The sequence below is a fragment of the Humulus lupulus genome, chromosome 1 (assembly GCF_963169125.1).
Source record: "Humulus lupulus chromosome 1, drHumLupu1.1, whole genome shotgun sequence".
Taxonomy (NCBI): domain Eukaryota; kingdom Viridiplantae; phylum Streptophyta; class Magnoliopsida; order Rosales; family Cannabaceae; genus Humulus; species Humulus lupulus.
In genome coordinates this window covers 66,500,686-66,514,191 of record NC_084793.1, presented here as the reverse complement: position 1 = coordinate 66,514,191, position 13,506 = coordinate 66,500,686, and the positions used below count along the sequence as shown (strand labels likewise).

Genomic DNA, 13,506 nt, shown 5'->3' with positions numbered 1-13,506 from the left:
TATTTAAATATATGTATCTTACTTTTGAATGTATGAAGAAACTATGTCAACTTCATCTCATTAAATGGTATTGAATGACTTCGTTTATTTCATCTTAATAGTGGAATGGATAAATCTTTGTCACTTTTATCTTATTAAGTGTGAATTGGTTGTGAATTAAGTGTGAATCAGGTGTGAACTATGTGTGAATTAGGTGTGAATTAAGTTTGAACTAGGTGTCAATTATGTGTGAATTATGTGTGAACCTTGTGTGAAATATGTGTGAATCATGTGTGAACTATGTGTAAATTAGGTGTGAATTAAGTGTGACCATATATTGCGGTCGCAGGAATGTCCTAGAAATGCCAAAACTTTTCTGGAATTGCGGCCGCAAGACACCCTTCCTACGGTCGCAGAAATTGCTCCGAAACACCATTTTCTACCAATTTTTGTCATTTTGTCAATTTTCCCCATGTTTCCACACCTAAGTCACCTAATCCCTTCGACACCTAATACTTTACCTGAAAAATACATAGATAAACAAGTCTAAAACTCATTTATCATGAATTAAGTGTGAACCAGGTTTCAATTATGTGCGAATTATGTGTGAACCGCGTGTGAAATATGTGTGAATCAGATGTGAACTATGTGTGAATTATGTGTGATTTACGTGCATGTATGAATTAGGTGTGTCCGAAACAACAAACTTTAACACAAAAAGTCGTATTACTGAACCAATCTAAAAAGTCAAATTCCGCAATTGAAGAGTACAAAGTAAAACAATAAAAGTACAAACTAAGCATGTCTAGACGGCGGGGCACAAAAAGTGGTGCACGTCACTCGATTGTGGCCTAGGACACCACATCTACTACATCTACGTTGTTTGCTATTCTTCTCAGCCTTTGATAAACGTCGTTTCTTCTTTGGACGACCAGCCTTCTGCTTCACTAAAGGAGGATTTATCATCATACTTCCTATGTCATTTAGTATCACCCAATATTCTTCATTACCCAACGTATATATAGATCCACCATAGGATGACAACCACGCTTCAACTGTGTAGAATCTAGAGCATAAACTATATGGACTAATGCCACGATCTCGAGCACCAGCTAGAGCGTGTTCGCAAGGAAGACCTGTCAAATCAAATCTTCTACAACTACATGTTTTCCTCCTCGGGTCGACATCTCCATCAAGATCACCATCCAATACTGTTATTTCATATTGACAAGACGGAAAAGGGAACGAGGTAGTGGACTTGTCTGCTAACTTTCGCAAATCAGCTTCCACTTCTGTGGCAAGAGGACCTGTAGCCGCTGATGCTGCAGTTCGACGCTCGAAAAACCATTTTTGTAAAGTGTGCCTCATAAATTCCATGAGACAAGTAATTGGCCACCCATGTGCCTCAGCAATGACATTGTTCCAGCTTTCGGCAATACCTGTTGTCATTAAATTATATCGATGACCAGGAAAGAAAGAACGAGCCCACTTTCCAAAACCCACTTGATTCTCTAAGTATTGAGCAATTGCAAGATCTTTGAATTTAATCTTCTCAAAATGGCGTAAAAGCTCTCGATTTCTATAAGCTTTTGCTGCAAGGAAGAATTCTTCATGGCAATGGTCAGTTTTGAACTTCGCACGGATATTCATGCTAACATGATGTATACAAGCACCGTGGTGTGCCTTAGGAAAATTTTTAGTCAAGGCACTTGCTATACTAGTATGCCTATCAGACATGAATACTAGATTCTCCACTTCACCAATCGCTTCCTTCAACCTCAGTAGAAAATACAACCATGAGTCATTATTCTCTGAGTCAACTACTGAAAATGCAATTGGATATATTTGCTTGTTAGCATCTTGTCCCATGGCACATAACAAAGTACCTCCACACCGAGTAGTTAAGAAGGTTCCATCTACACATATAACTGGGCGAATATATGTTTTAAACCCCATTATAGAAACACCTAAGGCCATGAAGCAATATTTGAACCTACCTTCATTGTCCATCTGCAAATGAGTAACAGTTCTAGGATTTTTTTGCTCCATCATGTATAGAAATGAGGGAAGTTTCTGAAATGATGATTCTGGTGTACCTCTTAAGTAAGCCAATGCATGCTCTTGACACCTCCAAGCTTTAGCATAGCTCATATGAACTCCATATGATAAACTCATATCTTTTACAATTGACCTTGGCTTGTAATTAACATTATCACCCTCAAATTTTCTCCTTATGACATGTCCAATAAGCCATGGGGATGCCTGACGGTGATCTTTATGTCGAACATCCAATGAACATATGTGTTCACCGAAAAATTTACGAACCTCGAACATATTGGAATTAACCAATTTTGTAGCCCTCAACCTCCATTTGCATTTATCATCAACACATACTGTACACCATATATTTTTCGCAGACTTCTTTACTTTAAACTCAAAGTTTTTCTTTAATGCATAAAGATGGAGTTTCATCTTCAACTCTTGCTTGTTCTCAAATATTTGACCCTCTTTTATTTCCCACGAATTGATACTCGAAGAAGATGTCAGTAATTGAGCTGTTGAGGCTGAAGTAGAGCCTTTTTCCCCTTGATTCAACAAAAGTGGAGTACTCCATAGATTATCTTCACCAACCTGTCTTACTTTACGACTTCTATTATTTGAGGAATCATGGCTCTTCAATACTTCATTGGAGGTTGACTGTTGTAAATTATGCTTCACAAGTACATCATTGCAGGTAGGCCTATCAATATTTTCATTATCATCTGAGCTTAATGCATCATTATTATCATCATCACAACTGTCTTCATTGCCATTACTGCAAAAATCATCATTCACTTTGGTTTCAATTGGAGGAATAGTATACAACTCACGTGTTTTAGTAACCAAATGATCATTACTTCTCTTCTCTATAGTAGACACACATAGGGGTGTCCGATGATTGATAGATGTTCCTATCTCATCAAGAAAAAAAGAAACATCATCATCATTACTAATCAAAGATGGAGGGATACCTTTACTTCCAAAATGATAGATTACATTTAAGTCAAGATCAATACGAGACTTGTCAGCTCCGATTAAAGTATACAATTGATCAACAAGACTATTGTAAGTGATAGTCTTTGGCACCTTCATACCCTTGCTTTGTTTAGCACTAAATGACCAACCTTCGTTCAAAACTTGTTCCCACGATCCATTATATAACACCACAATATTTATATGTGTTTGACCTGTATAACATATGACAAAAGGTTCGAAATCCAAAGGTTATTAGGTAAAACTAGCCAAAAGAAATAAGAAATAAATGTGTGAAGCAAGCATGTGTGAAGCATGTGTGAACCAAGTGTGAAATGTGTGTCAACCGTGTGTGAACCCAGTGTGAATTATGTGTGAACCAAGTGTGAATCATATGTGAACCAAATGTGAATCATGTGTTAAGTACTCGTGAACCAAGTCTGAACCAAGTATGAATCATGTGTGAACAAAGTGTGAATAATGTGTGAACAAAGTGTGAACGTAGTGACCTAAATTGCGAAAATGTGAACCAAGTGAGAACAAAGTGTGAACACAGTGACCTAAATTGCGAAAATCATTCGAAAATTCGTCATCTCAACATAAAATTATTTCTTTTTACAGATTTTTTAGTGTATAGTAGTTCCAAAATTCTATTTAAACTATTACACAAGACACCCATAACCTATAAATAAATAAAAAAACTTATTCATTATCGAATCAAATGTTCAAACTTCTTCAAGTTTGGGAGAATCTTCAATCTTCTTCAACTTGGGTGAGAAGAAAAAAAAATTATGATAGATTACATCATTTTCCAAAGCTTCGTGAGAAGAAAAATTGTGATGATTTCTCTTTGATGATGATTTGAGAGAGAGGGAGAAGGAAGAGTGTTTGTTCTCTTTATGAGAGAGAAGGATGAGAGAGAAGGGGCCGAAGACGAAATGGGAAGGGAAAAAATGGGAGGAAGAAGCTTAATGAGGGTAAGCTAGTCTTTTCACATGGATATAATGTTAAAAATATGATAAACATTAATGTAGGGTTAGAGTTAGTATTACCCTATAAAATAGGGTCATTTCATGGAGTTTCTCTTTCTATGCCCCTAAATTTTAAAAATACCCTAACCAAATCTATTATCAACTTCCAAACTTACTGTTACTAATCATGACAGTAGATGAACTAATATTAAAAAAACAGGTGCGAGAACAATGGAATAGCTTGACAACACCATCATACAAAATATGACCACACCCACAACTACCGCTCAAAAATTTCCCAATCTTGTTCAATATTATTATGTTCAAATAAAAGCTTCCAAACTACACATTTATGCCTTTACAAACAAAAAATAAACTATATATTTTAGGCAGTCCAAGTTATATTGCATTTAATTATAACTGTTTCATGAGGAATTCATGAATAGATGACAAAATCGACACAAGCAATGGATGCTTCTTGGAGAATGGCAAGAACGACACTCCTCAACAAATTCAAAAATAGAAACATAACACGTCCTCCTTTCACATTAATTTACTAGTTTGGTTTAACAAAAAACAAGAAAAATACTTTTCTAATAAATTTTATTTCTTTGTTGAGATAGTTTAACTTACCATGTCATCTAGTGTTGGTCTAGTTGGATAAAAAAGGAGCTCTGCAATAAAGAAAGACGTAAAAAAAAAGACAATTTAACTCTAAAATCCATTTGCATTTCCACATAAAAAGAGTATTTATAATACCCCAAAACTCAGTCGTTTTACAACCATCAAAACAAAAGTAATAAACGACGTATTAAAAAATAAAGACTAATATAAATTACAACATCCTCTCAAAACGACAAGTACAGAAAAACAACATTAACTAAAGAAACAACTATAACAGAGTAAAGCTGATACATCAGGATCACAATACTACCACACTACCAAACAACAAATAATTCTTAAATTATATTTCAAATATAATCATCTTCTATTTCATACTCATCATACCACCAAAATGTTGCAACACCAAAATGTTGCAACACCAAAATATCAGTTTTTCTTTTGTCATTTAAGTAAAATTTGCTTCTTTCTTCTACTCCTTAAACTACCATTATACTCGTATGCAGCTCCATGCAGTCAAAAATGTCACCCTGAAAGGACCTTCATTTCTCTTCCACTCTTCTTGCCCAAGGAAAATGACCATTTTAGCAAGACAACTCCAATCCAAAATATAACTATCTTCTTCGGTTCCGACGAATACGAAGCCATGAAAAATTATAACCAAGAAAATGTCAATAAACAATAAAATAAAAAGTAAAACTCCAAGACAGACAAGTAAAAAAAAATAGAATATTAATCTTTATAATATTAATAAAATACTCAAGAAAATTTTTCACTCTGCAGTAGTCTACATTGTAACCAATGAGTACCTTACAGCTTCTTATCCATTCGATCAATTATCAAAGGTCAACAAATTAACCGCATCCGTGAGGACAAATTCCCTTCCCCAATAGAAGTGCCCTATATGTATATATAGAGGTTTCCGATGTGGAGTACCTCTTTTTTATTAGTCTCATTCTATTGTGGAGTAATTTATAACATTTTTGAAGTAATTTATGAATAACATTGCATTGTTGTTGTTGTTGTATATTACTCCAAAATGGAACGTGACTGGTCCCGCAGGACTACATCTGCATCATACATATATATATGAGCCTTCTAATGTGGGGACATTTGTTTTCTCCCCCATAAAATAAGGACATTATTTTACCATAGGTTATGAGGATTTTTTTATGCTCATAGTAAGAATTATATGCTTGCATTCATATAAATAAAATTCTAAAGGGAGATATAGTACTCTATTTCTCGACAAATGGAATTAAAAGTTTTTTTTTCAATAGGAAAAAGACAAAAGGTAATTTTGGTCCCCCTAAAAAATGGCCTAGTAAAAATGGGAGTTTAGGTTTTGTAGAACCTTTAAGAGAAAGGGGTAACGTTGTCATATATTAATTGTAAAAGGCCAAAAAGCAGTATTTTGGTAGATGATAGAAAACAGTAAACTTTTGTAAGAGAGCGAAAAGTTGGTATTTTTCTAAAGATAAGAGTTATTTAAAACTCTTTTTTCTAAAAACCAAAATATGAGTTAACCGATAAGAGAGTTGGAATAGCGGTGCGGTGTTAAAGTAAGTTAGGCTATAACATGAATATACTAGTGTGTGCTTGTAGTAGTAGATTGCACTAGTTTTGTTGGGTCATTAAGACCAGGGTATGCTTAATACTCACTCTTGCAATGCTTTTGCATTCTATGGCTAAATGGTAAGTAGGTTCGAGTTGAAGCCAGAACCTTAGCATAATATAGTCCATATTGGAGCCAGGACACGGTAAGAATATAGTCCGGGTAGGAGCCATGACATGGTGAATATATAGTCCGGGTAAAAGCCAGGACATGGTGAATATATAGTCCGGATTGGAGCCAGGACATGGTGAATATATAGTCTGGGTTGGACCCAGGACATTAACGCTGGAACTGGGTTGAGGTCCGGATCCCTAGCTGATAATTTAATTGCTTAGTCATGATGTGTGTTAAATATATCTTGAATAAATTGAGAATCATCTGAGTGCATGATATTACGATATGAGTGATATATTGTATGTTCTGAGGATTTTCTGCGTGCATGTTATTGTGTTATGTGTGAACTTGGTTGTTAGAAACAACCAAAGTTATTATTCGGATATGGTTATCAATATTGAATGTTTTGGGAATTTTCTAAGTGCAAGTTATCTATGTTATGTAACAAATTGGTTGTTGAGTGCAACCAAAGTGTTGATAAGCTATGTTTATTACTTTCAAAATTGCATGGTAGGGCTGAGACTTATCCCATACCCTAGTGATCGGTAGTTATATCTACCTTAGGATGACCCGTTGTTGGGTTTAAGTATATTTTTGTGTGTAAGGCTATTCTTACTAAGCATTTTCGCTTACCTGGTTATTCATGTTGTAGGTAAGTGCAAAAGTAAAGTGGAGCAGTGAGCACCAGAGTCTACTTGCGGATATGCACATGTGGCCCAACCTGGGGAGGTTTTTGATGGAACACTATTTTGAAAAGAAAAAGCTGGGAGCTTGTTATTTATTTTATGAAATTTGTTTTCCTATAACTCTATGGAAGAGTAGCTGTAATTCAGTTTGCTAAACTAAAAGTGTGCGCACACAGTCTTTTCTTAAAAGTTTTTTTTATATGGATTTTCGGTACATGATTTAAAGTAACAGTTTAAATTTTCGCATGTTTTTGGTCTTGTATTCATTGGGTCGTTACATAAAGGATAAGCATTAGTGCGATCTGTCATTTGAATAATAACTCCTGTCTCCTTTAGTGGTCTAAGATTTAAGGAATTATATTGTAACGTCTCAAATTACCTAATAAGGCTTAGAGCCTTGATTAAGGGGCCAGGGTGGCAATCTATGAGAATTATGTGTATATGTGATATATATGTGTATGATTATATGATTACATGAGTTATATTATAATATGACTAGATATGCATGTTTAGGTGTATTAAATATGCATGTGGGCCCGTTTCTTATCAGAAGGGTAATTTTCGTAATTTGGCTCGTTATGGGTATATTTGGAATATATGTGCATATATGTGATATATGTGTGGGACCACATTATTATGTGGACATATTTGGATTACTAGGCACGAGGCGATCCTAGGGAGCAAGTTAGCGAGGAAGTCACAACGGGATCCAATACCTGACTCGGGATGAGTCAAGGGGTGTTTTGGGTATCTAGTCCATTACCGGGTTATCAGGTAACAAGAATGAATAATAAAAGATATATTTGGTATTAGTGAGATTAGGAGGGAATTCCGGGAGTTTTGACCATTTTTCCCTCAGGGACGTTTTCGGTACCCCGAGCCTTGGGATTAGCTTAAGTTACTTAATCCTTAAGAAAACAAAACACAAAAAACACTATCCCTTATCAGCTCCCATCAGACTCTCTCTCTCTCCCTCATTCTCTCTCTTAACTTTTGAGTGAATTACTTGAGAATTAAGGAGATCTTTAGGCTGAAAGCTTGGGAATTGAAGGCCTAAACTTTGGAATGAATTAGCTACAGCTAGGGGGACTTAATCACTGCTGAGGTATGCTTTAGACTTTGTTTTCCACTGAATTTCTGTGTTGGTTTAACTATTCTTGAGTCTTGTGGCTCAAGGTTGTGAACTTGAGTTTTGGGTGGAATTTAGAGTGTGTTAAGTTGAGGTTTTGTTGCTGATATTATGTTAAATGTGTTTTGGCGATTGAATTATGGTTCTAGGATGATTTGGGGGCGGGTCGTAGCCCTATTCTTGAGGTGTTGCGGCCCTCTTGAATCCAGAGGCCAGGGATGGTTTCTAATGCGAGGTTGCGCCACGGCACCTATTAGGCTGCGCTGGGGCGTGTGTTCAGTGAGAAGAAAGGCTGGGGCCTATGAGTTGGGTGGGCTGCGACTCAAATGTTTGGGGGCCGCGGCGCTTAAGGAATTTTGGGCCTTGGGGAGGTTTTGAGTGCGGGAACTCAAACCTAAGGGCTCGGGATTGATCCTACTACCCAGTTTAGTAGGATTCGATGTCCCGGAGGCTAGGACTCGGTCTGGAAGCCTTTATTTACTCATTTTTTAGGAGATTATATACTTGGTTTTGACCAATTTATCGCTAGGGGCTCGAAAATAGGATCATGCTCAAGGATCATTCTTAATACGCTTTGCACTCTGACCTAAGGTAAGAAAACTACACCTGGTCTGCATTTACGGCGCGACCCGATTATAGTACAGAATTAATGTTATGTTGAGAATGTTTTATTAAACATATTGAATGTGTTGTGTTTACCTATGATGTGCAATAAATGTTGAGTTGTATATATGATTGGGGAAGCTCAACTTATAAGCTGAAGGTCTATCTGTGTTATCTGATGAAGGGCTTGGCTTAATAGTCAAGGGTGCAATCGGTTTTAAAGGACTTGACTTATCAGACGGATGTTGGGACTCGACTTATCAGTCGAAGGTTAAGACTCGACTTATCAGTCAAAGGGTAAGACTTGACTCATTATTCGAAGGTTGAGAATCAACTTATCTGTCGAATGCTAAGATTTGACTTATCAGTCGACGAATAAAGGCACGACTTATCAGTCGAAGATTGAAAGACTCAACTTATTAGTTAAAGGTTAAAGGAATTGGCTTATGAGTCGAGGGTTTACAGGCTCAGCTTAGAAGTCGAGGGCGGTAATAGCGTGCTAGACGTTGACCGATAGGGTTAAGCCAACTTGGAAGCGAGATACACGCTTGGGCACCCCTAGGAATGTCTAGAATGTGAAGCATTAGACCCGCTTGGCCAACTCAAAGGCTAGTTATGTGAGAGATGGCCACTAAAGCCCTTGTGTGACTCTATAGTCACTCATATGAGTTGATTACATGCATGAGTAAGGTTATTACTGCTTGCATGCTAGTTATGATTCTATGATCAGATAATGTGCTGCTTATAAGCATGCTTATGTTTTCTTGCTGAGCCTTGGCTCACGGATGCTAAATGGTTCAGGTAAAGGAAAGGAAAAGCTAGGCCAGCCATGAGTTGGAGAGTTTTAGGAGCAGAGTGTACATATGTAGCCTGCTCGTCCGCCACGACCGAGGCTATCAGTTGGAACTAGGGTCTGTTAGGGTTTTATGCCCTTATTAAAACTCAATTTCTTTGTAATCTCATTTTATTATCAATAAAAGAATAGAAATCATTTTTTGACTTGGTCAATCACTTTGCCCACATGTTTTATTTTCATGATTATTTGTTTAATATAAACTTTTATTAAATCCTGAGTATATAGCTAATCATATTTATAGTGACGTAATCACAGTGGAATATAAATATGATAATATGTTCAAAATAAGTTAGTCCTAAGATTAGTCAGTGCACAGGATTTACACTGACTTTCCAATCGACGATATGATCTACTTACACATTGTAGTGTTATGTTTTTTCCAGAACATTAGCAAAGTAGATAAGATCGGATGTATTTGTTGCATTGGATAGGACCGATATTGACAGTTGATAGGATAAGTAAACATACCATTATTATCTATTCTAGTCATATCATATAGTTGACCATAGGTCAATTTAATCTCAATTCTGAGTGGTTAGTATTCTAACTGATTGTATTATTTGAGTTCTTTGACTCGTTCATTACCAGCTTACCCTACGGACTAGCCCATACTTACATCTTTTGAACTCGGTAGTATAATTGGGTGGGAGTGTTCATCAGAGATATGAACATCTATAGCTTCTGATGAAGAAGTGAAACGATGGATTCCTTTTAGTTTGGTTCAAGGTGCTAAATGATAGAGATCTCATTTTATTAATTAATATTAGTTTACTGAAATATCATTTACAAGGAACTAAGTGTTTTAAGGATAAAATACAATGAGGGGTAAAATTGTATTTTAGTCCCATCTCATTGTAGACCGTCTATAGAGGATTGAGTGACAATTATGGTTGTAACAATGGATAATTAATAACGTATCTATATTTGTTATAAAGCATTCTATGAATTCAAGAGTGCAATTCCGAGTCTTTGGTGGAGTCACGAGGAATTAATAAGTTAGTAAATTTATTTGTAGATTTATGATAACTTATTGGAGCTTGATTTCATAGGCCCATGGTCCCCACTGTACCTTGGATAAAATCATTTGGATAGTCTCAATTAATTGATTTAATTATCAATTAGAATTATCAAAGTTGACCAGATCAATTTTGGATAGTTTCACAGAGTTATGTAATTTTGAGAAGAAAAGAGAAATTATGGAAGATTTATTAATTAAGATAAATTGGTATCTAAATTAATAAATAAGTTTAAATCAATGTTCAAATTATAAATAATTAATTTGATAAAGTATTTAAATAATCATTTAATTAATTAAATCAATAGAAAATAATACAGGTCTTGATTTTAACTCCAATGGGCTTATAATCAAATGGGAAATTTAACGAGCCTAAAGTTCATGATAATGTCGACCTAGGGCTGTTAATTGGCTATTATTTTATTAATTTTTTAATTAAATAAATGACATAATTCAGCCTATAAAAGGAATGTTAAGAAAGAGTTGAAAATAGAAGTCATAAGATGACAGACACTAGTTAATAGACAGGTTTTAGATTCTCTCTAAACATAAGTCATTTTCTAAGCATTATTGTTCTTCTCTCTATATCTATCTCATGTGTTGAGAATTTCCTACCCTAGTTTAGGTTATTCCAAGGATACTTTGAAAGGCTGTGAAGAAAATTGAAGATCGGTTCAGTTTCTTGGTAATACTCTGCGACAGAAAGGATACAAGGGTTAGAGAAACTAAAGGAAGGACTCATTCATTCTGCTGCGTATAATGTAAATATTCTTATCATTATTTCTCTTTGAATTCAATTTTAGAAACATGTTCTAGGTTGTCTCATATTAACTTGTTTAATATTAGATCTACATGAAAATAAATAAAGATCATGTATAAGTTTTCCTAATAGGGTTGGACCCTGATTTTGCCGCCTAGGTCGGATTTTGTATTTGTTTTTGGGTTTATAACTGTGTTTTTAGCTATGATGGGATCCCATGTTTTGAGGTTAAATGCTTTTAATAAATGTTTGACTTTTGACCAAAATTTTTAGTACCTAAACATGTGGTTAGTTTTAATTACACGATTTAAATTCAAATGACTCATTTAGCGAGTTAAGCACTATTTAAAATACACAGTGTAATGGTCCTTGGTTAGGAGGACGTTACACATATGTTGAATATGACATGACATTAATCGATTTTCCCAAATCTATCATACACCGCTCAATCTTTTTACTCCCAATCATACAAGGAATTGTAAAGGTTCCAGGATCCTTGCATTTTGGTGGCAGCTTCTTTTGGAGAACAGCATAGACGTTCTGCCCCACAATTATCTTTTCATCACCCTTCAGTTTTTCTTATTCATTCACAACTCCTTCAAAAATTTAGCATAATGAGGCACTTGTTTAATAGCATCAAGTAATGGAATGTTTACCTCCACCTTTCTAAATGCTTCTAATATCTCATTGTCTATCTCTTCCTTCTTAGTCTTTCTTAATCTGCTTGGAAAATGTGGAATAGGGACATAGGTTGGCATGGTTGTTTTATGGGACCTCTTCTGCATTGATGTCTCATCATGGATGGAGTTATCTACTACTAGCTTTTGCACTAGAGCTGGCGATGAAGGTTGTGTAGGTGGCTCATATTGTATACCGCTTCACAGTGTTATCGCACTTACATTTGCTCTTGAGTTACTCTCTGGCTGGGAAGGTAATCTTCCAGAATTATGAGCTTCCAGCTTGCTCAGAGATGTAGCAATTTGTCCCATTGTGATTTCCAAATTCTTGAAGGACGCTTGAGTACTATGAAGAATTACTTGAGTCTGTATATCAGAAGCCATCAAAGTTTTAAGCATGTCTGATACTGAAGGTTCCTGATCTTGTGGGACTCTAGTAGGAGGTTGCTGAGGACGGGGTGCATAGGGTTGTTGAGGCCTTTGTTGGTAAATGAACCCTGGTGGTCTGGTAGGTGCTGCTTGTTGTTGGTTGCCATATCTTAAATTAGGATGATCACTCCATCCCTCATTATAAGTATTTGAATAAGGATCGTATTGTTGTCTTGGCTACCCTGGAAACCCTCCAATGTCATTTACTTCCTCAGATTGTACATCTTGAAGAGTGGGACAAGCATTAGTAGGATGCCCCATGACCTGACATATCATACAAGGTTTCACTTGATGACCTAAGGCCATTTGTTGCACCATATTTGTCAACTAAGCAAGTTGTCGCTCCACTTTAGAGTTTGTCTCATTAACTCCTTTAAATGGTACCTCATGACGAACACCAAACTATTGGGAATTAGCAGCCATATTAGAAATCAAACTTATGGCTGCAACATGAGTCTTTTCCACCAGAGCTCCCCTACTTACTACATCAATCACTCATGTGTAATGGAAATAGTCCTTCATAAAAATATTGGATCAGGAGGTGTTCACTTATTTGGTGGTGGGGGAAGTTAGCATATAGCCTCTTAAATCTCTCCCAATACTCATATAATGACTCCCCAGTCTATTGGTGAATAATACAGATCTCCTTCCTTATGCTTCCAACCGTAGACGATGGGAAGTAAAGTTGAACAAGGCCTTCATTTCATTCCATGTATTAATTGTTCCAGGAGGAAGATAATAGAGCCATTCCTATGCACCATCGTTCAAATAAAATGGGAATGTCCTTAACTTAATATGCTCTTCGGTTACTAATGTTGGCTTCATACTAGAGCAGACTATATAGAATTTAGTCAGATGCTTGTTCGGGTCCTCTTCTGATAGCCCAGGGAAAGAGGGTAGTTAATGTATGAGATCTGACTGTTAGGTAAACTTATACAGGATCTTTATTTATTTTCATGTAGATCTAATATTAAACAAGTTAATACAAGACAACCTAGAACATGTTTCTAAAATTGAATTCCAAGATAAATAATGATAA

The 13,506-nt window shown here is 35.9% G+C and overlaps 1 protein-coding gene across 1 annotated transcript; it reads right to left on the bottom strand.

Annotated features, from left to right (window-relative positions):
• Window positions 1–488: 488 nt before the first annotated feature.
• LOC133815926 (uncharacterized) lies at window positions 489–12,422 on the bottom strand. Its single transcript, XM_062248687.1, has 7 exons — window positions 12,261–12,422; window positions 12,018–12,140; window positions 11,802–11,928; window positions 2,850–3,206; window positions 820–2,741; window positions 650–718; window positions 489–500 (listed from the first exon to the last, which is right to left on the bottom strand). The coding sequence occupies exons 1-7, from the start codon at window positions 12,420–12,422 to the stop codon at window positions 489–491; spliced, it is 2,772 nt and encodes a 923-aa protein (XP_062104671.1).
• Window positions 12,423–13,506: the final 1,084 nt, after the last annotated feature.